The 26737-nt window shown below is 38.2% G+C and overlaps 8 protein-coding genes and 1 long non-coding RNA gene across 14 annotated transcripts; 7 read left to right on the top strand and 2 right to left on the bottom strand.

Annotated features, from left to right (window-relative positions):
- The first annotated feature begins 319 nt into the window (after positions 1 to 319).
- LOC111806909 (ras-related protein Rab7-like) lies at positions 320 to 3668 on the top strand. Of its 2 annotated transcripts, XM_087129389.1 has the most exons (7): positions 323 to 608; positions 822 to 848; positions 954 to 1053; positions 2096 to 2242; positions 2337 to 2417; positions 2509 to 2654; positions 3483 to 3668. In XM_087129389.1, the coding sequence occupies exons 1-7, from the start codon at positions 556 to 558 to the stop codon at positions 3547 to 3549; spliced, it is 621 nt and encodes a 206-aa protein (XP_086985515.1). In that variant the 5' UTR covers positions 323 to 555; the 3' UTR covers positions 3550 to 3668. The 2 variants fall into 2 exon arrangements, with proteins under 2 accessions (XP_086985516.1, XP_086985515.1); XM_087129390.1 differs by lacking the exon at positions 822 to 848 and having other exon boundaries at positions 320 to 608.
- A 1297-nt stretch (positions 3669 to 4965) lies between these two features.
- Positions 4966 to 7061, top strand: LOC111806906 (uncharacterized). Its single transcript, XM_023692426.2, has 3 exons — positions 4966 to 5487; positions 5584 to 5769; positions 6639 to 7061. The coding sequence occupies exons 1-3, from the start codon at positions 5014 to 5016 to the stop codon at positions 6912 to 6914; spliced, it is 936 nt and encodes a 311-aa protein (XP_023548194.2). The 5' UTR covers positions 4966 to 5013; the 3' UTR covers positions 6915 to 7061.
- An 841-nt stretch (positions 7062 to 7902) lies between these two features.
- On the top strand, positions 7903 to 8785 carry LOC111806907 (dynein light chain 1, cytoplasmic-like). Its single transcript, XM_023692427.2, has 2 exons — positions 7903 to 8298; positions 8518 to 8785. Exons 1-2 carry the CDS (start codon positions 8161 to 8163, stop codon positions 8653 to 8655), a joined length of 276 nt encoding a protein of 91 aa, XP_023548195.1. The 5' UTR covers positions 7903 to 8160; the 3' UTR covers positions 8656 to 8785.
- A 203-nt stretch (positions 8786 to 8988) lies between these two features.
- On the bottom strand, positions 8989 to 11848 carry LOC111806905 (D-isomer specific 2-hydroxyacid dehydrogenase family protein). Its single transcript, XM_023692425.2, has 2 exons — positions 11332 to 11848; positions 8989 to 9765 (listed from the first exon to the last, which is right to left on the bottom strand). Exons 1-2 carry the CDS (start codon positions 11752 to 11754, stop codon positions 9247 to 9249), a joined length of 942 nt encoding a protein of 313 aa, XP_023548193.1. The 5' UTR covers positions 11755 to 11848; the 3' UTR covers positions 8989 to 9246.
- A 1065-nt stretch (positions 11849 to 12913) lies between these two features.
- Positions 12914 to 17310, bottom strand: LOC111806904 (uncharacterized). Its single transcript, XR_015423089.1, has 3 exons — positions 17210 to 17310; positions 16851 to 17092; positions 12914 to 13434 (listed from the first exon to the last, which is right to left on the bottom strand). It is a non-coding gene; the product is annotated as an uncharacterized LOC111806904 (long non-coding RNA).
- Positions 13732 to 17380, top strand: LOC111806903 (rop guanine nucleotide exchange factor 12). Its single transcript, XM_023692424.2, has 7 exons — positions 13732 to 14367; positions 14468 to 14584; positions 14671 to 14825; positions 14897 to 14971; positions 15055 to 15312; positions 15393 to 15713; positions 16868 to 17380. Exons 1-7 carry the CDS (start codon positions 14163 to 14165, stop codon positions 17195 to 17197), a joined length of 1461 nt encoding a protein of 486 aa, XP_023548192.2. The 5' UTR covers positions 13732 to 14162; the 3' UTR covers positions 17198 to 17380.
- Positions 17381 to 18029: 649 nt separating this feature from the next.
- On the top strand, positions 18030 to 18698 carry LOC111806902 (small ribosomal subunit protein uS17c). The gene has a single exon (XM_023692423.2). It carries the CDS (start codon positions 18070 to 18072, stop codon positions 18550 to 18552), a length of 483 nt encoding a protein of 160 aa, XP_023548191.2. The 5' UTR covers positions 18030 to 18069; the 3' UTR covers positions 18553 to 18698.
- A 1010-nt stretch (positions 18699 to 19708) lies between these two features.
- CCMH (cytochrome c biogenesis protein family) lies at positions 19709 to 22711 on the top strand. 5 transcript variants are annotated; one of them, XM_023693698.2, is made up of 4 exons: positions 19709 to 19935; positions 20919 to 21095; positions 21871 to 22002; positions 22093 to 22711. In XM_023693698.2, exons 2-4 carry the CDS (start codon positions 20952 to 20954, stop codon positions 22291 to 22293), a joined length of 477 nt encoding a protein of 158 aa, XP_023549466.1. In that variant the 5' UTR covers positions 19709 to 19935; positions 20919 to 20951; the 3' UTR covers positions 22294 to 22711. The 5 variants fall into 5 exon arrangements, with proteins under 5 accessions (XP_023549466.1, XP_023549465.1, XP_023549464.1 ...); XM_023693697.2 differs by having other exon boundaries at positions 20914 to 21095; XM_023693696.2 differs by having other exon boundaries at positions 19709 to 20237; positions 20914 to 21095.
- Positions 22712 to 22927: 216 nt separating this feature from the next.
- LOC111807411 (PLAC8 family protein) lies at positions 22928 to 26721 on the top strand. Its single transcript, XM_023693127.2, has 5 exons — positions 22928 to 23163; positions 23371 to 23618; positions 23758 to 23829; positions 24688 to 24900; positions 26413 to 26721. The coding sequence occupies exons 1-5, from the start codon at positions 22937 to 22939 to the stop codon at positions 26493 to 26495; spliced, it is 843 nt and encodes a 280-aa protein (XP_023548895.2). The 5' UTR covers positions 22928 to 22936; the 3' UTR covers positions 26496 to 26721.
- Positions 26722 to 26737: the final 16 nt, after the last annotated feature.

Below are 26737 nucleotides of genomic sequence, written 5' to 3'. Positions count from 1 at the left end.
AAAGTTTTATCGGGATGGATTGTATCCCTTAATTGCACAAACTAGGTTTAATATTATGAACTAAGTAGGGTACTACCCGATGTCTGAATTTTTTATCTTCACCTACTAACGTCACATTTCTAATATATTTACGAGAAAAAAAAAAAAAAAAAAGTAGCCCAATCAAAATGGGATCGTATAATTATTTTTGAAGATTTTTAAAATTTAATATTATTATTATTTTCCAAAATAAAAATGGGTAAAAGGAGCATTTTCCCGCCAACCAAGTCTGAGTCATATATTGTAAAGGGAATATTGTATAGAAGGGCAAATCTCAAAAATAGGAGGGGAATGGCATCCGACGTAAAAAAGCCATCGTTCTGAGGGTATTTTGGGGATATAGCGGACTCAACCGCCCTTTCCTGTCCTCCCATTGTTTGCCGCTATTTTACAATTTCCGGTCAGCCTTTTCCCTCGACAACACCCACGAAAAATTTCCCGTTCTTCATCTCTTTCGGTCAATTTAAAATCCTTAAAACTTCCCTAAAATTCTCTCCAATTTCGTTCTTTTCATCCATGGCTTCACGCAGGCGCATACTTTTGAAAGTCATTATCCTTGGCGATAGTGGGTGAGCTTTCAATTTTCCTTTTATTTCTTTATCGCATTTTGATTCTGGTCCCTGTATCTCTATTAGGTTTCTTGAATTTGAGATAATCGAAGATGGTATGGTGGGATAATCGAAGCCTGGACCCGTTCCGTGTTCTTGTTTTTTCTGTTCTTCTTCCTTTATTGGATGTGATGGATTGTTTTTCCCTAATTAAGTTTCTGCAATTTCTGGCAGCGTGGGGAAGACATCGCTAATGAATCAGTATGCGTTTGAATCCGAAACTTTGAACGTTTGTTTTGGTACTCATTTCATTAATAGGGTTGTTTAATTGCCTCTTCGGTTTGCTACTTTTATTTGGATGACTAGGTATGTGAATCGTAAGTTTAGCAATCAATACAAGGCGACCATTGGAGCAGATTTTCTCACGAAGGAAGTTCAGCTCGATGACAGGTCATTCACATTACAAGTAAGTATGGCTATAGTAGCTCTACTGTTTTCATCTGTTGGATGTTCTGTTTTTCAATGAAGCTATGTGGAATGTGTTCAAAGTTAATGGGCTCTAATGGCTTCTCTGGTACTAAGCGTTAGCAATTCATGCTAGGATTGGTCATTGAGGATCTCTAGAAGTTGTAGTTTATGAAATTTATGACGTTGACTCATAATATTTGAAATGAAAAGCAATTCATGTTGAGGATTGTTGGGAGGGAGTCCAACGTTGGCTAATTAAGGAAATAATCATGAGTTTATAAGTAATGAATACATCTCCATTGATATGAGGTCTTTTTGGGAAACCAAAAGCAAAATCATGAGAGTTTATGCTCAAAGTGGACAATATTATATCACTGTGGAGGGTCATGATTTCAAACATGGTATCAGAGTCATGCCCTTAACTTAGTCATGTCAATAAAATCCTCAAATGTCGAACAAAGAAGTTGTGACCCTCGAACTATAGTCAAATGTGACTCAAGTGTCGAACAAAGGGTGTACTTTGTTCAAGGGCTCAAGAGAAAGGAGTTGAACCTCAATTAAGGAGAGGCTGTTTGAGGGCTCGATAAGCCTCAGGGGAGGTTCTATGGTATACTTTGCTCGATGGGAGGATTGTTGAGGATTGTTGGGAGAGAGTTCGACCTTGGCTAATTAAGGGAATGATCATGGATTTATAAGTAAGGAATACATCTCATTTGGTATGAGGTCCTTTGGGGAAACCAAAAGTAAAGCCATGAGAGCTTATGCTCAAAATGGACAATAGTAATATCATATTATTGTGGAGGGTCGTGATTTTTAACAACTGCTGTGATAATATAGGAAATATCCTATTCCTCTCTGACTTGGTTACGTTTGAGATAGAATTGTTTCCCTTCCTTCCCATGGTTGTGGTTTGGATTAGTTTATATAAATATAGGAAATATCCTATTGGTTTGTTTATTTATTTTTGTTGAGAAGCTGGTGTGGGTTTGCCTTAAAATGTCTTGAGATGGACGATTTATATGTGTAGTGTCAAAATGCAGATCTGGGACACAGCTGGGCAAGAACGGTTCCAAAGTCTCGGAGTGGCGTTTTACCGTGGTGCTGATTGCTGTGTTCTTGTTTATGACGTGAACGTTATGAAATCATTTGATAATCTTAACAACTGGCGAAAAGAGTTTCTAATTCAGGTCGGTATTGATTCGATGTCGATACTAGATAGATACAAGCCTATGGCATCATATACTTGTTCTTAATGAAAGCCTTTTGTTTGTTTATGTTTAGGCTAGTCCATCTGATCCCGAGAACTTCCCTTTTGTCGTATTGGGGAACAAGGTCGACGTTGATGGTGGGAACAGTCGAGTGGTGAGTTTTGCCCGGTTTTGGTTTTATCATGGTTATCTGAATTACTAGGCCAGAGTGAGGATCGTTCTTTTCTGCTTTACTGGTGTTGTAGGTTTCTGAGAAGAAAGCAAAGGCATGGTGTGCTTCAAAAGGAAACATACCATACTTTGAAACGTCTGCAAAAGAAGGATTCAATGTGGATGCGGCATTTCAATGTATAGCCAAAAATGCTCTCAAGAATGAACCAGAAGAAGAAATGTTAGTATATTACACTCCATTGAATTGCAATTGTAGCTTCATTTCCCTCCTCTCGACATCCTTTTATCGATTATGCATGTAGCTACGTTCTATCTTTAGGAATCTTCTTGTGAGATCCCACATCGGTTGGAGAGGGGAACGAAACATTCTTTATAAAGGTGTTGAAACCTCTCCTTAGTAGACACGGTTTTAAAAACCTTGAGGGAAAACCCGAAAGGAAAAACCCAAAGAGGACAATATCCGCTAGTGGTGGGCTTGGGCTATTACACTTAATGAAGTAGGTTGCTAAATAACACAAGTACGAGAGCCACGTTATGTTATATTATGTCTGCTGAAAACCTCCTCTAACCGGGTTCGGGAATATCCCCTCATTTTCTCGTTAGGATTCTAGGCTTGTCGATTAGAGCCACGTTAGTTTTGTCATGGATAGTACGAGTAGAGTTGCCCTTTGGATAGCCATGTCCCTAATCCAACTTAATTTTGCAAAGATTTTTCACTTTCTTGCTGAAGTGTATCCTCAGAACCTTTAGAATCTGAGATACGAGTTTCATAACACTCGAGACATAGAATTGACTCGGTGATGGTAGAGTCGTGAAAACACGAGTTTCTTCTATGCACGGAACAATATACTACTGTTGAAACATGGAAGAATCGAAATCATAGATCAAAACATTATGTATGGATGGTATGAACTACCTACACAAGAATTCTTGAATAGCAAACAACCAGAGTTATGACTCATTGAACTGTATCGGACTCGAGAGTTCGTCGGAGTTTCGTTCCCTTGCTAGTCATTAACTTTTGTTTCCCTTTCTGGGAAAATGGCAGATACATTCCCGACACCATTGATGTTGCATGTGGACGGCAGCAAAGATCAACAGGATGCGAGTGCTAAGTGTAAACTAATGGGTGCTGTCTACTTCCTTCACTGTATTTCCTCTGTTTTATGTTCCTGAAACCATTTGGTCCAATTATATTACCATTAATTGATGTTTATATATTTTGCTTAATTCATTTTTGGGTCTCAACATGAGAGAATGAACTAAGAACCCTAACTTGATGCAATCTTTGTTTGTAAGTCTCCGTACATTTTGGTCGTTGATTTTCTAACTACCTAAACGACTAATCGGTATGACTAGATGTGTTTATCTATCATTCCGCTCGAAGGATCTAGTTAGTAATATAATGGTACATATTCTTTTCTTCAGTGATATATTATTTTATTTATGAATCAAACATCAGCAAAACTACTTCTTTTATGACAAACGAGGGCAGCATGAATTTTTTTTCCGGTAGTCGGGTCGGGAGGTTTCTTCTCATTGGAGTTACTTTGCAAAAACTTGGGAGAAAAAAAAATGTTTGCTCCTTTTCATTGTCAGGAGCATTGTTCACTGATCGTCTACGTTGCATAATGTAACAAGTAACTTGATTCTTCGATCTTTTATGTTACCTAGAAAAAAAAAATTCTATTTAATTCATAATTTTCTTAATAATTAATTAACCCATTAAATGGGAATTTATGAAAGATAAATATAAAATGGAAAATCTAATTTAAATGTTTTACACATTTGTCGGTACAGAATCTTTGTACCAAAAAATAATTATTATTTCATAAATTTTATTTAAAAATATGATGAATTATTATTTTTTTAAAAATGATGAATTATTGCTTGTCTTGTCTTGTGGTTGTAATTACCACGTCACTAGCAGCCGAATCCAATTTGGTGCGACTTTATGGGAATCTTTTTGCATTTAACTTTTATATATATATATTATATAGTAGGTGACAATATAAACTATGGACCCCTTACATTTATATCTACAAACATTAAGTTCCATTTTTAAAAAAATTAATACTTATTTTAGAAATTAAATTGTTATAAATTTAAAAATCTATAAATTAAATGACATTAAATTATTATAATTTAAAAATTAGAGAGACTAAGATATTTTAAAAGGGAAAGCATTTTTTAAAGTTTATTTAAAAAGAAAAAAAAATACCAATTAGATGTATTTTTTGCCAAATTTTAAATTTAGTCCTTCAAAGTTTTAAAATTATTTTTTTTTTCCAAATTAGTTAAATAATAATAATAATTCTATTATTTTCAAAGGGAGAAAAAATGGATATTTATGGGAAATATTTTAGCTAAATTTAAATATTTAAAAATATATGAAAAAAAAAATTGAAAAATAAAAAACCAATAATAAGCTGCTGCCGACACTCATTCTTCTGTTAGTGGCTGTCATTTGGGTTCAAGTCTTTCATCTCCTTCCTACTTAACCTTGGAGTACAGGGAGTTGAAGAATTGTCCCCTGTTTTGAAATCCCAGAAGAATCTCTTTTCTCAATTCCTAGAGAAATGCTTTCGGCGAAATCCGAGTCCGATATAACCAGTTTGGCGCCATCGTCTCCGTCGAGGTCACCGAAGCGGCCGACATATTATGTGCAGAGTCCTTCAAGGTGTTCTAACGATGGTGACAAATCTTCATCACTGCACACCACTCCAATCTACAACAACAGCCCAATTGAGTCACCATCGCACCCGTCGTTCGGTCGCCATTCAAGAAACTCATCGGCGAGCCGATTTTCGGGGATTTTCCAGTCATCTTCAGGGAGAAAAGGGAGCAAGAAGCAGATGATCAGCAATGACAAAGGGTGGCCGGAATGTAATGTGATCATGGAAGAAGGGCCTTATGATGACCTTGAGGACAAGGCTCTTTCAAGACGCTTTCAGGCTATAATTGCTCTTCTTAGCTTCATTGCTTTGTTCATGCTTCTCTGCCTCATCATTTGGGGCGCTACCAGGAGCTTCAAGGCTCAGATTTCTGTCAAGGTAGACAAGTTATTATATGAATTTAGCATAAACAGAGATGTTCTTGAGCATGAACAGAGATGTTTTTTTGTTTAATGCAAGTTTTGATCCTTACAGAGCTTGGCTGTGCATAACTTTTATGTTGGGGAAGGTTCAGATTCAACTGGGGTTCCTACCAAGTTGCTGACATTGAACAGCACTTTGAGGTTAAGTGTGTATAACCCTGCTACGGTATTTGGCATTCATGTTACTTCTACAGCAGTTGATCTCCTTTATTCAGATATTGTTGTGGCTTCTGGTCAGGTAATGAACTTATGTTGAGCTTGGACTGAAGTTTATTCTGTTAAACGTTTTACAAAGCTTGTCTTGAGCGATAAAATTAAGGGTTAAACACTAAGTGTTGGTTTGGAATGACTTTCTAAGTGCTTAAAAAGTGTTTTTATGTGAGGTTCTACATCGGTGGGAGGGAGAACGAAACATTCTTTATAAGAGTGCGGAAACCTCTCCTTAGTAAACGTGTTTTAAAAACCTTGATGGGACATCAGAAAGGGAAAGCCTAAAGAGTATGATATCTGCTAGCGATGGGCTTCGACCGTTATGAATGGTATTAAAGCCAGCCACCGGGCGATGAGCCAGCGAGGAGGCTAGGCCTCGAAGGGGGTGGACATGAGGCAGTGTGCCTACAAGGACACTAAGCTCCGAAGGAGGGTGGATTGGGGGGTTCTACATTGATTGGAGAAGGGAACGAGCGTGAGCGAGGACACTGGGCCTCGAAGGGGGGTGAATTGGGGAGTCCCACATAGATTGGAGAAGGAAAGGAGTGCTAGTGAGGACGTTGGGCTCCAAAAGGGAGTGAGTTGTGAGATCCCACATCGGTTGGGCAGGAAAACGAAGCATTCTTTATAAGGTGTGGTTACCTTCCCCTAGCAGACACGTTTTAAAAATCTTGAGAAAAAGCCTAAAGAAGACAATACACTATCTACTAGCGGTGGGTTTGAACCGTTACATTAAGTGTAAACAAGAATCTTTTTAAGCACTTAGACAATCATAGACAATCATTTCAAACAGGTCTATGCTCATCTTATCTGACAATCATTTCAAACAGGTCTATGCTCATCTTCCCATTCTCAGATAAGGACATTAACTCTCATACCTTGTGATTGTATGTGCAGTTGAAATACTATCAGCCAAGAAACAGCCACCGAACAGTATCTATCAACTTGGAAGGAATCAAGGTTCCAATGTATGGAGCTGCATCAACATTGACTGTTCCCCCTACAAGTGGCCCAGTTCCAATGATATTGGCATTCAAAGTTCGATCACGAGGATACGTCGTTGGGCAGCTCGTAAGAACAACACATATAAAGAAAATCTCTTGCCCTGTGGGCATTGATTCTACCAGCACCAAGGCCATCATGTTCAAGAAGAGTTCATGCACATATCAGTGACTATGTTCACACGTTCGCCCCGACGCTCGTATCGATCCATTCGTCTGTTTGTGAATGAATTCTATAAGAAATTCTTCTGCAGATTACTTTTTTGTTGGTTTATGCAGAGATACCTAAGTATGAATAAAGAGTGGTTACCTTTGTAAAGATTCATCTCTTTTGTTCTGTTCTAAACTGGAAAAGATTTGTCTCCTTTACAGCCATTTCTGGATGGCTTCTTCAAATGCCTCAAAAACTGGAAATATTCATATTACAATGAGCAAGAACAGGAAACTCTCAAAAAATGAAACCATACTCTTACTTCATTCCAGAGATTCTCCATGGAAGGCGGCCCTAAATGAACTATAAGAAGAATGGAGATAAGATAGGAACGGTAACCGCCCACGTCCACCGCCAGTAAATATTATTCTCTTTGAACTTTCACTTTCGAGCTACCCTCAAGATTTTTAAAATGTGTCTACTAGGGGGAAAGGTTCCACACCTTTATAAACAATGCTTCGTTCTCCTCCCCTACCGATATGAGATCTTACAATCTACCTCCTTTAGTAGGGTTCAGCTTCCTCGTTGGAGATGTTCAGAGCGCCGTTGATTAGAGCTTATATGGGATCTTACAATCTACCTCCTTCAGGGTTCAACCTCCTCGTTGGAGATGTTTAGACCGCCGTTGATTGGAGTTTTAAGAAAGCTAGTAAATTTTTACTAACTTTGGGACAGTACTTAGCACTCCTATCCCAACATCGACTAATTGGGAGAAAAATCCAAAGAAAAACTTGGCTGCATTATTGGCCTCACCACCTTTATCCTTCACCATAAATATCTTCAGCGCAGGGGAAAGGGAAAGGAAGAGAGAAAGAGAGGGCAATAAAACTTTCCTTAATTGTCCAAGTTTACTGTGAGTAGATATTGTCTCTTCGGACTTCCCTTCAAGGCTTTAAAACGCATCTGTTAGGGAAAGGCTTCCACACCCTTAACACCATGGAAAGGTTTCCACACCCTTATAAAGGGTATTTCATTCTCGTCCCCAACCAATGTAGTATATCAGATTAATAGAATATAGTTGAAGTCCTTAAAGTGGGGAGAGAAAATGACACAAAAATGATATTAATCCGAAGAAGTGCCAGCTTAAAACTTGTATTTCAAAAGATTCCAGAGGGGGTTCTAGAGTCTTTCCTTGTATAAAATCATCATCTATTTGCTCCCTTTCTTCTTGTTTCTGTGTTGGATTATAGTCTTGGAAGAAGAAAGGATGTTGGAAGGCAAAGCTTTGGTACAGGATACAGATATGCCTGACAAGATGCAGATCCAAGCCATGGTCGCTGCTTCTGAAGCTCTGGATCGCTATGATGTCTTCGACTGCAAATCCATTGCTGCCCACATCAAAAAGGTTCTCTCTCTTCCTTATCTCTCTCTCTAAGATCACACGTCCTTATAAGATAGTGAAAACCTCTTCAAAATAGACAATATCGGCTAGCGGTAGGCTTAGGCTTAGGCTGCTACACTCTCTCTAACCGTTTGATGTGCATGTGTAGAAGAACATGGTAGCTTGAAGAGATTGGCTTGCAAATCTCAGGGTTTGATTCCTTGTTTGGTTGTGGACTTGCAGGATTTTGACAACAGATATGGAAGCGGATGGCAATGTGTGGTGGGTTCAAATTTTGGTTGTTTCTTCACCCACTCCAAAGGCTCTTTCATCTACTTCAAACTGGAGACTCTTAACTTTCTCATCTTCAAAGGGATTTGAATCTCTAGAGAGTTTGAATATCATTGTGGGTTGTTTGGATGCTTGATGTTCAAAAGCTTTTAAATGCTTTTGGTGGGTATACTATGTAGATATTGAACTCGTGAACACAGTTCTTAATCCTTTCCAAGCATTTTCACTGCCCATTTCACTTCTCTGCCAAGATTAGCTAATTCTTGGGTTCAGACAATCAATTATAGGCAATCTCCTGGTTCATTCAAATGCTCAGAAACTATCTAAACTGAGATCCCTAACAACCTAGGCTTGAATGAGAAATGGAAATAGTTTCCTTCCATCAAAGAATGCTTAACAACGATCTTTCTGGGAAGCAAGAGATGTCTCAAATATTTCCTCAGACTGATAAGAAGAGTTAAATTGTGGCCTTATGATACCAATAATGTACGAAAGCAATAGTCATAGAAGATTCAAATTATGAACATCGGCGGGTAGTACTCATCGAATCAGTTCGTTGACCCGTGGCAAACCCGTGGCAAACCCAAGGCATTTGCCAATTTATGGAAGCAATGGTCTCGTGGTTACTGGTTGCAGCTGCCATAGAAGTCTCCAGGCTACAACATAGGCTTGATCACAAAACTACACCACCGGAGTTAACAGAGGTTTATTGGAGAAGTGAGCTTCCAGGTTTCCAAGCACAAGGTTTGCCATTTCTGTACGAGTTTCAACAGTTCCACTTCCTATATGAGGCACCAGGACGACATTTTCAAGTGTAAAGAGCTCTTGAGGCACTTCAGGTTCATTCTCAAACACATCAAGTCCTGCACCGCCTAATCGGCCTTCGACCAGGGCAGCTACTAATTCGGGTTCATCGACGTGAGAACCCCTCCCAATATTGATGAGAACGCCTTTCGGACCCAATGCATCGATAACTTCCCGGTTAATGATGTGGTGGGTCTCTTTTGTTAGTGCACAAGCAACGACCAGAATATCAGAGTTGGAGGCCAACTCGAGAAGGTTTGAGTAGTACTTGTACTTGGAACCTTCCTTTTCTGTTCTTGAGTAGTAAGATATCGGACAGTTGAATGCTTCAGCTCTCTTGGCAATTGCTAAGCCAATTCTTCCCAAACCAAGAATGCCAACTGATTTTCCAGAGAACTGAGAAACAATAACAATGTCATTATTAGTACTTTTATAGATCGACAAGTCCAGAACAATTACAAAGATACAATTGGATACCTTATCCCGTTATAGAAAGACAAATTATGAAAATATTTGCCAATGTAGCAACATTCCAATAAAAAAAAGACATAAAAAGCGACTCGAGAAGTAAGATAAAAGCGTCCAAATTTTTTAGCCAGTCACTCTGAAAAATTAGCATGAAATGTTCAGACATAGAAACTGGAAAGTAGTTTCATGTTGAAGCCTTATGTTCACTTCTCCATGCCCATAACTAACTGCTGGGTATTCAGCTACCATAAGTTAACTTCTACAGGAAGAAAATCAAACCAAAATACATATATAAAGATTGGCACTGATTTCTTATGCTGTTAGTGAGAGTGAACGGCAAGAGGAAACTCCAACACCTGAGAATAAAACAATGCACTTTCCAACAAACACATTAGCCGCTTGCGGATGCAAGAATAGAGAGAAAGAAACGAATACATAATAAACAGTGCTGTAGAACATAAAAGAAAGTTCATTCAAGATAATTGTTAGGAAACAAAGTGCAACCTATCCAAGGGTTTGTTAAAAGGAAGACACAAACACCCTTTTTGGTCCTTGCGATTTGAACTAACCTTAAGTTTTCAAAGCTAACTCTTGTGATCTTCGAGATTAGAATTTAGTTTCTGTTTGGTCATTGAAGTTTCAAAAATGACATGTTTGATCATGAGATTTAGATTTGATTTCTAATTGATCCCCGAGTATATGAAAAAATGTCTAACTCGTTTCAAAAATACTTATCAATAAAGTCTCATCATCATATTTTAACTACATTCCGTTATATGAAACTATGTTAACTCTACATAAGTATCACTTCCAAACTTCAGGGACCAATTATAAATCAAGTTCAAATCTTTGAGACCAAACATGTCATTCCTAAAACCTCAAGAACCAAACAGAAACTAAATTTAGATATCAATAACCCAAGGTGTTAGTTTTGAAGACCCAAAAACCAAATAGAAAAGGAGTTCAAATCCAAGGAACAAAAGTGCATTTTACCGGTAAACAAAATTTTGCACCCCAAAATCTGTAACAACTTCACATTCACTAGGTTTTAGACTATCAAACATTATCAATTAACCCGAATAATCTGAACTCCCAGGAGGAAAAAATCTCCAAATCCTAGATAGTTGTCATTTGATGCAAGTGAACATTTCTAGAACTAAATATACATTCACACACACTGTGATTGTGTCAATGTCTAGCCCTAATAAAGAAAGGAAAACACACATTAATCAAATAAAGGACGCTCGGGAACTAGAAATTAGCATCATTTTCTCAAGTAGTTTTAGCCAGTGTCAAAGAACAACAATCTAACCACCTGAATTTATCACCATTTCTCAATTGAATCATACATTCAACCATTTGGATTTGCAATCACTAACAATAACACCAACAATCAGAATACTTCAACTAAAACATGTGAGATAAAGGTATCCAAATTCAGCTAATAAACTCATCCAAAAATACCAGGCAGCATTAAACTCAATAACACAGAACCTTGGTAGTCAATTTGTAGTCACCAATCTTCCACTTCCCGCTCCTGACATACCTATCGCACTCACACAACCTCCTCAACACCGCTATAATCAACCCAATCGCCAAATCCGCAACGTCTTCAGTTAAAACATCGGGAGTATTGGTGACCCGAATCCCCTTCTCCTTGCACCTTTTGAGATCAATCTTATCCAATCCCACACTGAAGCTCGAGACGATCTCCAATTTCGGCAAGGCATCAATCAAAGTGGCATCAGCACCAGCCTTCGCATTTCCAACTACTGCACGAATCGAATTGCAGTTCTCTGTGAGGAATTGCGTCCTCTGAGGAAACTGCCAGAACTTATAAAGATTGAATCGCTTTTCGAGCTCCTTCTCAAGGTAAGCGTTCATCGGACAAGTCATCAGAACTCCGATGGATTCCATAGTTGAAAAATTAGGGCTGAGGAAAGGGTAGAAGATGAACGTGGAGATGAGGAAGAATCGGTGCGCGTACAGAAACAGAGAAGAAGAGACAATACAGAAATTATATATAATAAATCAGGTGATTATCGGCTAAATATATAACGACGACGTTTCGATAGATTTCTAATTTTCACCTGAACGGAAACCCAAATACCGTTTATTCCGTTAGGGCAAAATAGAAAGTGTGACAAATTATATGTTTGTCAATTTGTTAAATTAATAAAAATATCAAAATTTTAAAATATCATTATTTTCTTTTTTTAAAAAAAAAATCCTTAATACTCTTCCCTTTCCACCCTTCACAAATTTAAAAGTATTTTACTTTCCAAAAAATTCCCAAAAAAATTTAAAACTTCAAAAATATTAAACTTTTAGGAAAAAAAAATAATTTAAAAGTTTAGATATACAGACCGTTTTCATTCATATATTGACTACAAAAACTTTTTTATTTTAATTTTTTTATATAAGTTAGAGGTGCTAATAGATATTTATTAAATTTTTTTTAAAAAAATTGAAGGATATTAATAAAAAAATATTTTAAGTTTAATGATATTTTTAAAATATTATTAAAAATTAAAGTATATATTTAAACAAAATACTAACTATTCCTTTTTTTAAAGTTTAAGGATATTATTAAAAGTTATAATCAAAATTTTAAATCAAACCAACAGTATTCCAATTAAATTTTAGTTTCAAGATTATTTGTATTAATCTTTTTAATTTTGTATAAAAATTGTAAAAAAATTAAAAAATTCTTTGTTCTTTGAGGATTAAAAATTTTATTTGATGCAAACTCAATAGTCAGAGACTTATAATAATTTAATTATTTGCTCACTAGGTTAGTTAGAGCTAAATCCCAAGTCCTTTGAATTCAACTTGGATTTCCAGTCAAAACTATTAAATTCAATTCATTTAATAGGGTTTAATTTAACCTCATAAATGTGTAGCCCACATTCAAATAATGAAAAATAGCTGCTTAGGTTCAAATTTTCAAAAAGAAGATACTTGACTCAGTAATAATTAGAGAAATCCATTTAGTCCGTTCCAAGGAGGGAAAGTCTCCATTTAAATGAAAAAATAAGGGAGGAAGGCTTCCTCGTCCCTGCCATGTAGACATCTCTAGTGATAACTCAAACTTTTTATTTCCTGGCCGAGAATATATCTCTAGTGATAATTAGAAATGTCTATTTAACCTGTTTCAAACGAGGTAAAAAGCCTCCATTTAAACGGAGAATAAGAGATGGAATAAGGGAGGAAAGCTTCCTCGTCCCTGCAGACATCACTAATGATAATTCAAACCTTTTATCTCCTGGCCGAGAATATATCTCAAGTGATAATTAGAAATGTTCATTTAACCTGTTTCAAACGAAGTAGAAAGCCTCCTCCTTTTAAAGGGAGAATAAGAGATGGAATAAGGGAGGAAGGCTTCCCCGTCCCTGCTCCATAGACATCACTAGTGATAACTCAAACCTTTTATCTCCTGGCCGAGAATATATCTCAAGTGATAATTAGAAATGTTCATTTAACCTGTTTCAAACGAAGTAGAAAGCCTCCTCCTTTTAAACGGAGAATAAGAGATGGAATAAGGGAGGAAGGCTTCCCCGTCCCTGCTCCATAGGCATCTCTAGTGATAACTCAAACCTGGTTGAGAATATATGTATTAGCATATTAAACTCTATTTAAGTTGCCCATTCTAAGTACAGTTAGCTACAAGTTCATACAACATGACGATAACAGGACAGTTAACATATGTTTACGAGATTTAGGGATATCTATTTTTAAATAAGCAATTATGAATCAAATTTAAATATTAAATTTGAACTTATATTTTTTATGATGACCCACAAATAGAGGTTAAGAAAAGGCAAGAAAATGGCAGTTAACTATTTTGAGGCAAAAAAATTGAAAAATATTCAATGGTCTTCCTCTTCCCTGCACTTAAAAATGGCTGTCTTTCCAAATCTTTTTTAGCAAAGTTTGACCTCAAAATTTTCACCTGAGCCATTCAATTCAACCACTTTTGAAGAAAAATAACAGACCAAATTCTTCCACCTAAACCCAAAACAACTCCTCTTAAGATCCATCTCAACTCCTATCAATCTCCTTCACAAAAAATACACACACAAAAACAAGAACAAACCAAATGAAATCCACTTTTTTTCCCTATTCTCTTCATTTTCATAACCCATTTCTCGTTTTTTGTTGTTGTCCATTGTGTTTTCACTCAAAAGTTTTGTCGAGAAACTGAAGACGGTTCGTGCTATGGAGAAGGAACACGAAGGTTTTCGAGCTAGATTTTTTTCATCTTAAGACAAACGTATGAGAATACAGACAAACACGCTTAGCGCTTGAGTATAGAGACAGCCAGAATGTTGGACTACAGCATCGATGAAGAGCTGTCGATGTCGAAAAGACAGGGTTGGACACTACTTCGTAACAGCTCGGCTGTAAAATGCCAAGCCATGCCACCATTGGCACCATCGAATTGGCCCGAAAGGGGTTCGAAACCGAAGTTGAGCAGCAAGGACCACAATGCTGCCAATGATAAGGAAGCATTAGACCCGCTCGACATAGGTTCGTGTTTCTTTTAGTCTTTACACTTTCAAAATATCCGTACCTTTCACAGCATATCCTTGTGTAACTAAATTTCTCTTCCAATTGGGTTATAATTCAGAAATGGAACAGATGAAAGAGAGGTTTGCAATGTTGCTCTTAGGGGAAGACATGACTGGGGGAGGGAAGGGTGTTTCCTCAGCCTTGGCATTGTCTAATGCTATCACAAACCTTGCCTGTAAGTGCCTAGAATCTCTTACATGGGCTTAGCTAGCAGCACAGAAATTTCTATTGGGATCTAAACTTAGTCAGCCAAATTTGCAGCTTCTGTCTTTGGTGAACAATGGCGTCTTGAGCCAATGTCACCTGAAAGAAAAACAAGATGGCAAAAAGAAATCGATTTGCTCTTATCCGTTACGGATTACATCGTAGAGCTTGTTCCTTCACAGCAGAAATCCAAGGATGGAACAAATATGGAGGTAGCCATCAAATTTCAACAATGTCATTAGAATCCATTGATATGATTGTTCCTTCTTTTCTTTTGCTATAGATAATGGTGACCCGCCAACGAAATAACTTGCGCTCGAACATCCCAGCTTTGAGGAAGCTTGATGCTATGTTAATTGTAAGAACTATGGGTTAAATCTACTGTTTTTTCTTTTGTTTCTGCTTCTTATATGATATTGGATTGTCCACAACAAAACACAGGAGTGTCTGGATAACTTTAAAGATCAAAATGAGTTCTACTATGAAGCAAGAGGTGCTGATGATTCAGAGAAAGGAAATAACAAAAAGAAGCTACCAACAGTCATAGTTCCTCCAAATGGTTTATCTGAAGCGTCGAGAAAGTTTCTGCAGTACCAGAAGGATTGTGTCAACCAAGTTCTCAAAGCAGCCATGGGGATAAATGCTCAAATCATATCAGAAATGGAGATGCCTGAAGACTACATTGAATCTCTCCCTAGAGTAAGCAAAACCGAGTATGTTCGGAACGATTTCGAAACGAATCTTCACTCAAAATTTAAGTTTTGTTTATGGTTTTACAGAATGGAAGGGTAAGCCTAGGGGATTCCATCTACAGAAGTATAACAGTTGAGTTCTTTGATCCTGATCAGTTTCTTTCCAGCATGGACTTAACATCAGATAATAAGATCCTAGACCTCAAAAATAGAATTGAAGCTTCCATAGTGATTTGGAAGAGGAAGATGAACCAGAAAGATGGAAAATCTACCTGGGGTCCGGCAGTGAGCTTGGAGAAGAGGGAAATTTTTGAAGAGAGAGCTGAGACCATCTTGCTTATACTTAAGCACCGCTTCCCTGGCGTCCCACAATCTTCACTAGATGTCAGCAAAATTCAACTCAATCGGGTAATAGAATGCACCTTCCTTGTCTATAATCTCATCTGAAATCATTAACATTTGTGTGTGCTTGTTCATCTCAAGTTATGTGTTTGCTAACCTTTCTGCAGGAGCCTGTATTTTGGATTCATACTCATAAACCACATTCTCTACTCCATACTATCCTTTATAAGCCATAAGCCCACCAGTTCAACAAGCTTAAATTTCTATAAGCTAGTCCTATTCCCCACCCCAAAAAGAAATCTATAATCTATTACGTGAGATCTCACATCAGTTTGAGAGGGGAACGAAATATTTTTTATAAGGGCATGGAAACTTTTCCCTCGTAGAAGTCTTTTTAGACGCATTTTAAAATCTAGAGGGGAAGCCCTTTAAGAGAAAGCCCAAAGAGGACAATATCTGCTAGTGGTGGACTAAGGGTATTACAAATGGTATCAGAGTCAGACACCGAGTGGTGTGCCAGCGAGGACACCGGCCCCTAGGTCGGTGGACTGTGAGATCCCACATCGATTGGAGAGGGGAACGAAATATTTCTTATAAGGGTGTGGAAACCTCTCCCTAGTAGACGCGTTTTAAAACTTTGAGGAGAAGCCCTTTGAGGGAAAGCCAAAAAGTGACAATATCTGCTAGTGGTAGACTTGAATTGTTACAAATGGTATCAGAGCCAGACACCGGGCAGTGTGCCAGCGAGGATGCTAGCCCTCCTGTGAGATCCCACGTCAGTTGGAGAGGAGAATGAAACATTTCTTCTAAGGGTGTGGAAACCTCTCCTAGCAAACGTGTTTTAAAACCTTGAGAGGAAATCTTCTAAGGGAAAGTCCAAAGAGCACAATATCTACTGGTGATGGATTTGAACGGTTACATATTCCCTTGATACACATTTATAGAAACTAAAATCAAAGCTTCTTTAACTCTAGGCTACATAAACCCATGCTTACTAAAACACTTCCCAACATCTTCTAAATGACATGATATGTGTTTTTAGCCTATGTAATCAAGTATGAAATAACAATTCTGTGTCCATTTCTTTGTCAGAGTAAGCAACACAACACAGCATGTCCATCTACATTATAGCATACAGAACAAACATGTAGTAAATTCCCAGTTACTCTTGCCAGAAATCTTTCAAGATCAATCACAACTTACTCTTGCCTGAACTTCAGGATGTAGGGCACGCCGTTCTAGAGAGCTACTCCAGAACTCTGGAAAGCTTGGCCTTCACAGTCATGTCTCGAATAGAAGACGTACTCCACGCCGATAGCTTAACTCAGAATCAATTACGAACAGCATCAAGGAGGAAACCAATGAGCGAAACACCACCGGCAAAGTCGCCACGCCGAAGAGAAGATGCGATCAACAATGGCCCAGAAACGCCGACTTCAATGACACTGTTGGATTTCATGGGATGGGGCCAGAAACAAAGCGAGACGGAGGCAAAGAAGGATTCATCGAAGCAATCGGATGATCTAAACACGGATGTAGCGACGAAATAGAGGGATTCATACCTGGAGAATTTGAGTGCCGCCAGAAGTCCATCATCATTCATCCCGCCATTGAAGAAGATAAATGAGAACTTTTAGTTTCATAAAAATGGTTTTCTTAGAGATTAAACCATAATTGATTTTCTAGTCATTTAGTTATGCTCGTATTTATTATTTTTTAATATAAATTTATTCCTTCAAAATATGTAAATTTTAACATAAATTTTATTTAACATTTAGGATTATTTTTTAAGAAATTTAGTAAATGAATTTTTAATTAAAATCGAGATAAAAAAAATGAAAATATATGAACAAAATGAATTATATAGACTAAAATAAACCAAAATAATTGTTAATATTTATTTATTTTAAATTTTTAATTAAGGTTTTTAAGCTCAACATATATTTTAAAAAATTAACTTTTAAATAATTAAAAATTATTTGTAAGAATAGTCAATAATAAATATATATTTTAAAAAATTAACTTCTAAATAATTAAAATTATTTTATTTAAAATTTTAATTTCTAAATAATTAAAAATTATTTTTAAAAGTTGTCGTCGTAAATATATGATATATTGTATTATAAGAAGATTTTTTTTTAATTAATAATGAATTTGTTTGATTTAACAAATTCATAAATTCTTTTATTTATTTATGAGAATATTTGATTCTACTTATTTATAATCAAATAAGGAAAAAGTAATAAATAGAAATAAGACTAGATAATTATCATGTGCTCTCCCACACACGATTCCCCCTTCTCCCACACACGATTGGTTACCATGTGCTCTCCCACACACGATTCCCCCTTCTCCCATACACGGATTCAAAACCGTTCTCATCTTCGTCTTTAATTCGGATAACCCAAAAATCCCTAAAAAAATGTCTGCAACTCTGAGTCACTCATCCTTTCTGCAAATTCCTCCATTGCAGAGGCTGAAGAACCTCTCAGTTTCCACTTCCTTCCTCCATGGCTCAGTTCATCTGTCATTCCTCTCTAAGCCTTCGCCCTCGCTATCGGCCTCCCAAACCCCCGATTTCCTCCCCTCGATTAAGGCCATGAGGTCGCTGCAAGGCCGTGTGGTCTGCGCTACCAACGACAAGACCGTCGCCGTCGAGGTCGTGCGATTGGCGCCTCATCCGAAATACAAACGGCGCATTAGAATCAAGAAGAAGTACCAGGCGCACGATCCGGATAACAAATTCAAGGTCGGAGACTTTGTGGAGCTTGAAAAATGCCGGCCGATCAGCAAGATGAAGACGTTCCTGGCCATTCCGGTTCCGGCGAGGAATTCGAAGCCGAAAGCGGCGGAAGCCGGTGCTGGAGAGCTCGGGATTCCACTGGAGTCGCAGCAACAGGTTTAATCGTAATCGGTTGCTTTTGGTGGATCTGATCTTGTTTGTGCTTGATGAATGATTCGTAATTGTTTTTCTGGATGCTACATCGATGAAACTGAGGCAAGTCGTTCAAATTTTAGAATCTTTATTCGAATACTTTTTTGAGCTTTTCATCTCTGCAATTTGCTGTTCATACTCTCTCGATTCTTAGCTTTTGGTTTAGAAAATAATTTGATTTAAATTTCATCAAATCGTCGTTAATTTTTGTTTAATTCAGTGGATAGATTATAATAAACTAAAATTTGAATTTCATCCATTGGAACCTTAAACTAAGCAAGTATAATCTGTTATGAACAAGATTGATCATATTTTCAAGCTTAATATTCCAATCTATTAGTTATTCTAATCTGCGAGCCAAGTGAGTTTCATCTCAACTGATTTAGAGATGGCACGTTTGAACCTATCAACTATATATTATATTATTGAACTAAAAAACACCGTAATTAAATGGAATTTCCTTGGCCAATGTTTGAAATTCAATTGTTCAAACTATTTTTTTCTTTTAAGCATATAAATTCTTGAACATAAGCGGATAATAATACGAACCTAATAATAAATTTATAGTTAAATTAATAAGAATATCTTTAAATTTTGTACTTAATCTATCAAAACAAAAATTAAATTTTTTGATGTATTTAATTATATATAAACTTCCCATAATGTTTCAAAAATACTCAAAATTTTTTAAAAAATACATTTTACTCTTTTAACTTTCAAAAAAAAAATTAAAAAATATCATTAATTCTATTGTTTAAAAAATATTATAAATTTTTTAAAATAGCATTAACTTTAACATTTATAAAATAAAAATAAAAAAGTTATCATTAATATATATATTTCATAGACCATTTTCAAAATTTTTAATGAATTTGTTGAAATTTGGTATTAACAATTTTGTCTTTGCACTTTTTTTTTTTTTTTTTTTGAAGATTTTTTTTTATAAATTAAGTATTAACGAAACTTCTCAACCATTAAAAGTTATTTTTTAAATATTTTTAAAATAAAATATTACCGGTTTATGTTTAAAATGTGGTTGATTTTATTTTTTTTTTTATTATTTTTATTATTATTATTTTTTTTTTTAAGTTTAAAGATAATTTAATATTAATTTACACATATTTCACTTTTTCTTGCTTGGGCGCCTCCTTCTTTCTCCCGCCGTCCACTCTCCTCTGGTTCTCCTTCGCTCACAGTCGCGAACGACTGACGCCGATTCTCCGACTGAAGTCAGTTCTTCTTCAATCGCAGTCGCCACTCTCACCGGCGAGCACGCGGCAGCAACAGATTAATTACGTCTCTCATCTTCAGCAACGGATTGGCTAGATCTCTCCGTCTCCAGCGTGACCTGAGGTTTAATCTCTCTATCTCTGGCTCTCTCTATTTCTATCCAACCACCGCCTCCTTCATTTTACGGCCGCCGGCGAATCTGTCCCGATCCCAACTTTTCCCCCAATATCCCAAACCGGAATAAACCAAACCGAAACAGATCGCGGTTCAAAAACTAATTTCTCTTTTTCCTGATATCGGTTCCGTTTTCGGCTTAAGAAAACCGAATCGATAGTCGTTATATTCGATCGAATTGGTTTAGTGGCTGCATTTGTTGCCCTAATGGTGGGAAACTGGGGCCAGAGTGAATAACGGTTTCCTTCAAGGTTTCTGTTCCAATCCTCGCTTCCTGAATTGCTAATAGCTTCATGTTGATGAATTGATTTTAATACCTGATACGGTGAGCATGTCAATTTTAGTTATTCTAAATCCTCATTTCCTTCTGTGTATTTAGCTGATGTTATGCTCGAAGGCTCCGAATCTAAGAAAATTGAGAACTGAACCAGTTGGTCAGTTTGAATTCACAATTTTTTTTTTCTTGTTTATATTTCAAAATCTTACAGGATTATTTACTCTACACAAATGAATGATAATGATATTAAAAGTTACAAAATACTATATAAAAGAATGACGAACCCTTGATTTTTTTGGTGGAAATTCCTGCTGTTTAAGCTAAACTCTTGAACTTTTGAGCAACCTTCTTAGCTAAATTCGGTATGAATTTATTTTGCTTTTCATTTGATCGATTCCACAGAACCCATTGAGAATTCTTAGTATTCTATATGAGGAAGAACAATGGGAGGTAGATTCGTAATGTTTAATTTTCCCTCTTTGTAGTTTGATAAGATTGTAACTGGAACTTGATCTGCTTTTTTCTTTTTTTCTGACTTCTCGATGTTAATAAGATTTTCAGCTGTAGAAATTTTGAACTTCTAAACTTGATTTATCTTTAACTTGTATTTCACATTCAAATAATTTTTTGGTATTTTCTTGCAATTGCAGTGCAGTCTGGTCAGAGCTGAGGTATCACAGTGTCTAAGATGGAAAGTGATGCGGATGCTGTGAAAAAAACGCAGCTGGTGGAAGCCCGAGCAAGAAATATTAGTCACAATGTTAGGTGCATCGAGTGCGGTAGTCAATCCATTGAAGATTCACAAGCTGATATTGCGATTCTCCTTAGAAAGGTACCAGTTATTTAGATTGAACTCCATGCTTAACAAGTTAACTTAGCCGGAAAATCAGGGAAATTCTGGGAAAGAATTATAGGGAAGTTCAAGAGTCCTTCTCTCTTGTGCAAAATTGTCCCTTTTTTCCTTTTAAAGAAAGTAAATATTTATATTAATGATGAAAAACAGGAAAAGCTCCTCATAAGAGTGCACCATATCGAGATTATAAGAATAATTTAGTCCCATGAGTGAAGAGGAGAGCCCAAGCCCACTGCTAACAAATATTGTTTGCTTTGACCCGTTATGTATCGTGGTCAGCCTCACGGTTTTAAAACGCATCTACTAGGGAGAGGTTTCCACACCCTTGTGAAGAATGCTTTCTTAACGATCCACCCCCTCTTGAGGACCCAACGTCCTTGCTGGCACACCGCCCGGTGGTTGGCTCTGATACCATTTGTAACAGCCCAAGCCCACCGCCCGGGGGTGGTTTCATGATTCTTCTAGAGTTGTTGTTTTGATGCAGGAAATCTTCCTTAGAGTTAGAAGATTACCTTCAAAATAACTATCTATGCTGGCAGCCCTTTGGAAATTCTTAATGCATATTTTTTGATAAACTCCATTGGATCATGAATGATGGACTAAAAAAGACTGACTCACCAGATCATGAAGTTTTGCTACATGATGATTTCTCACAGATTTGTTGAGTTTTCTATCCTCTGCCAGTAATTTATGATCAATATTGTTTTGCATTAAACTTGCTTGATGTTTGGTCGTATTTGTAATATCACCATAGTTGATCCGTGATGAGATTCGGTCGGGGAAATCGGACAAGGAGATCTTTAAAAAGCTTGAGAATGATTACGGGGAGACGATCCTTTATACCCCAAAGTTTGACCTCCAAACTGCAGCATTATGGCTATCACCGGTCAGTATATATCAGTAAGAAATTCAAAGATTAAATATTTCTGCCCATTTCATGTAATTCTAGTTCTAAACATGTTACCTTGGAATATAGGTGTTAGTGGCTGGTGCTGCTGCGGGAGTATGGGCTTATAGCAAGTACAAGCAGAAGTCTAACGTTCATATCATGGCTTTGAATATAGTCAGGGGCGTTCCATTGACCCCTAGAGAGAAGCAAACCATGTTAGATCTCCTCTCACCTCCACCACCTCAGAGAGCCGCTTCTTTATGGTGGAGGAGATGGCGTAGCCAGTGAGGTAACTACTCTCCATTGCTAGCTCGAACAACAGTCCTAAGAATTTCATGAGTATGGCACGGAATTTTGGCTCAAAGACAAGCAACACAAAATGAAGCAATGAAAGCTCCTCATTCAAGACAAACCGTGTCGTAATAATCACCTCGAAAAACATGTTTGGCGGTCTCGTTAAATAATTTTCATGTCGGTGTCTTTTTTCTTTCCCTCATAGTCCATTTTATGTATAAATAGGTATATTTGTTCTTTCTCCTTCAATTGGGATAGTGATGTTATTGTTCAATTGGTTCCAGACATGTGTTATCGATCAAGATATTAGAAGTTTGAGTCACTCGTTTATTAGTCGAAGAATGCAAAAGAAAGAAAAAAATATGTAAATTTCTCGAATTTTGATAATAAATGGTGGCCTTGATTGGATGCCCCTCTAAGATCCCTGATAAACTCAGGCTCGTGTGAGACCATGTCGCCCGAGCAATCATAGTACAACCGCTCATGGGGCTTAGTTAAGTAGAACTGGGGGTCACGCAACTTGCTCGATGCATCCTTTCTTTCAAAACTCTCTTAACGATTATTACTAGATCATAAATGTGAGCCCGAACAAAACCCTTTACACAAAATAAAACCCACAAACCCAATTTTCATTTCAATGCCAAAACCCTCAAAACCCGATTCAATTCTTCCATCCATTGACCTCCGACGAGAAGCAAAGCATGTCAAACCAACGTGCTGGCATATGCAGATTTCAACTCTCCAACTGGCGACGAACAGGTCAAGATGCTTCGATCAGATCAAAACTTCATTTAAATCCAATCATGCGTTCAAAAAAAGGGGCTACACTGTTTTTCGTCAACTTCAAGAAAAGATTGACTATTCGTAAGTCGTCCCTTTCCATCCTTAATGATGTTGACTTCAATTTACACGATAAACTTGGTTGACCCAACTCTGTTTTATTCCGTTTGTTCTTCATGATTGATGAGTGGAAATGATACAGTTTGGTGGAAGGGGGAAAGATTTTCACATTGAGAGCTTCTTTAAACACCAATAGCTTCAAAAACATATTGCATATTCATCTTTGATTAGGTACTGCTCTGCTGAGGCTCAGATGGATAGAAGCACAGGTAGTACTGGTTATGGTGGCAATACACAACAGGATCAACCTGGGTTCGCAGGTCCAAGCATGTACCAACCAAATACAGGTAGCCCACCTAATAATTTTACACAATATGCTGAACCTGAGCTCCCAGGTCCAACTATGTATCAAGCTAATGCAGTCCGTGGGACTGTTTGGAGCTCTGGATTGTTTGATTGCCATGAAGATGAGACTAATGGTTAGTTTTTGCTTTCTATCGTGAAAATATTGGATTGATACTCCAAAATTGTTGTCTGCTAGCATATGATCTGTGAAGATCCCAATTATTTGAAATGTCTGTGGAGCTGTTCTTTTACACATTAGTTTCTGTTTGACAGCGGTCATGACAGCATTCCTTCCATGCGTGACATTTGGACAGATTGCAGAAGTAATGGATCAAGGAGAAATGAGTAAGGACTTTCTTTCAACTTTGAATTTGTATGAGATCTCGTGTCGGTTGGAGAGAGAAACGAAGCATTCCTTATAAGGGTGTGGAAACCTTTCCTTAGGATCTGTAAGGCTGACGTCGATACGTAACTAGTCAAAGTGAATAATATCTGCTAGCGGTGGACTTGGGCTGTTACAAATGGTATCAGAGCTAGATACCGGGCGGTGTGTCAACGAGGAGGCTAGGCCCTCAAAGGGGGTGGATTGTGAGATCCCATATCGGTTGGAGAAGGGAATGAAGCATTTCTTATAAGGGTGTGGAAACCTCTCCCTAGTGGACACGTTTTAAAACCGTGAGGCCGACGGTGATACGTAATGGGTCAAAGTGGACAATATTTGCTAGTGGTGGGCTTGGACTGTTACAAACGGTATCAGAACTAGACACCGGGCGGTGTGCCAACGAGGACGTTGGGCCTCTAAGGGGGTGGATTGTGAGATCCCATATCGGTTGGAGAAGGGAACGAAGCATTTCTTATAAGGGTGTGGAAACCTCTCCCTAGCGAACACGTTTTAAAACCATGAGGCCAACAGTAATACATTATGGGTCAAAGCGAACAATATTTGCTAATGGTGGGCTTGGACTGTTACAAACGGTATCAAAACTAGACACTGGGTGGTGTGCCAACAAGGATGTTGGCCCTCCAAGGGTGGTGGATTGTGAGATCCCACGTCGGTTGGAGAGGGGAATGAAGGAAACCTCTCCCCAGAAAAAGCGATATGTAACGGGTCAGAGCGGACAATCCATTTCGTACCTTCCATTTTTGTTAAAAGTTAAATGAAGGTGTTGAATGTTGCTGATATGTTTGTGATACTCATTGCAGCCTGTCCTTTGGGAAGTCTTATATATGCTCTGATGATGCCTGCTTTGTGCTCTCAATGGGTGATGGGGTCAAGCTACAGAAAAAGACTGAGAGAGAGATATAATTTGGTAGAAGCTCCATACACTGATATCATTTCTCATGTGTTCTGCCCATGTTGTTCACTTTGCCAAGAGTTCAGAGAGCTCCGGAAGAGAGGACTTGACCCATCCTTAGGTACTTATCCTTCTTTCAATTTTATTTATGAACTGTATGACTCGTTCAGGAACTTTGTTAAGCATTAGCAAAGATCGGTTTTGCTCCCCATGATATATCTTTTTGCCCGTCTAAGTTAGCCTGTCATAACTGTGAGATCTCACATTGGTTGAGGAGGAGAACGAAGCATTCTTTATTAGGGTGTGGAAACCTCTCCCTAATAAACGTGTTTTGAAAACTTTGGGTGGAAGTCTGGAAGGAAAAACCCAAAGAGGACAATATTTGCTATCCGTGGACTTGGGCTGTTACAATTGGTATGAGAGCCAGTCACTGGACGGTGTGCCAATGAGGATGCTGAGCCCAGAAGGGGGTGGACACAGAGCGGTGTGCCAGCGAGGACACTGGGCCCTGGAAAGGGGTGAATCGTGAGATCCCAGCTGAGCCCAGAAGGGGGTGGACACCAAGCAGTGTGCCAGCGAGGACACTGGGCCCTGGGAAGGGGTGAATCGTGAGATCCCAGCTGAGCCCAGAAGGGGGTGGACACCGAGCGATGTGCCAGCGAGGACACTGGGCCCTAGAAAGGGGTGAATCGTGAGATCCCAGCTGAGCCCAGAAGGGGGTGGACACCGAGCGATGTGCTAGCGAGGACACTGGGCCCTGGAAAGGGGTGAATCGTGAGATCCCAGCTGAGCCTAGAAGGGGGTGGACACCGAGCAGTGTGCCAGCGAGGACACTGGGCCCTGGAAAGGGGTGAATCGTGAGATCCCAGCTGAGCCCAGAAGGGGGCGGACACTGAGCGGTGTGCCAGCGAGGACACTGGGCCTCGGAAAGGGGTGAATCGTGAGATCCCAGCTGAGCCCAGAAGGGAGTGGACACCGAGCGGTGTGCCAGCGAGGACACTGGGCCCCGGAAGGGGGTGAATCGTGAGATCCCACATCAAATGGAGAGAGGAACGAGTGCTTATGAGAACGTTGGGCCCCCAAAGGGGGGTGGATTGTGAAATCCTACGTCGATTGGAGAGAGGAACGAGTGCTAGCGAGGACGCTGGGCCCTGAAGGGGGGTGGATCGTGAGATCCCACGTCGATTAGAGAGCGGAGCGAGTGCTAGTGATGACGCTGGACCCTAAAGGGGGTGGATGGTAAGATGCCACATCGGTTGGGAAGGACAAAACATTCTTTATAAGGTTGTAGAAACCTCTCCTAACAGATGCATTTTAAAAACCTTGAGGGAAGCTCGAAAGGAAAAGTCTAAAGAAGACAATATCTACTAGTGGTGGACTTAGGCTGTTACAAAAACTCTTGTCGTTTCTTCTCTTTGTCATTGGGACTTTGAAGGCTGCCAACGACAGGGACATGTTTCCAAGTGGTTTAAAACATGACAAAAGTGATTTTAAACGTTTTATAATCACTCTCAAACATGTCCTAACAGTTAAACTTGTGTCGTCTGGCAGTTTGTATAGCTTTAAAATCAGTGTGTCGAGATGTGAGCTATAACTTATGAATGATTATGTCTATCCAACATGTTATGTACAGGATGGAATGGAATTTTAGCTCAAAAACAGGCAGCACAACATGAGACAGTGGAAGTCCCTCCTCCAAGACAAACCATGTTTTAACCATCACCTGACAACATGTCCCAAGTTTTCTCAACTTTCAATTATGTGCTTGGTTCTGTTTTTTTCTTATGTTCTTTTCCTTTTCTTTTCTAGTTAAGTTAGTAGATTCTTGTTGTTTTTATAAATGTGTGTTTCTTTTGATAATTGCCATAGTGCCCTTGTTTTCTATCTTACAAATGTATTTGAATGCAATTTTTAATGAAAAGTAGATCAAATGTTATTATTATTTTCGACCAATAGTT

This window comes from Cucurbita pepo, chromosome 12 (genome assembly GCF_057944985.1).
Source record: "Cucurbita pepo subsp. pepo isolate OVF chromosome 12, ASM5794498v1, whole genome shotgun sequence".
Lineage (NCBI taxonomy): Eukaryota > Viridiplantae > Streptophyta > Magnoliopsida > Cucurbitales > Cucurbitaceae > Cucurbita > Cucurbita pepo.
This window is presented reverse-complemented; position numbering and strand designations above follow the sequence as displayed.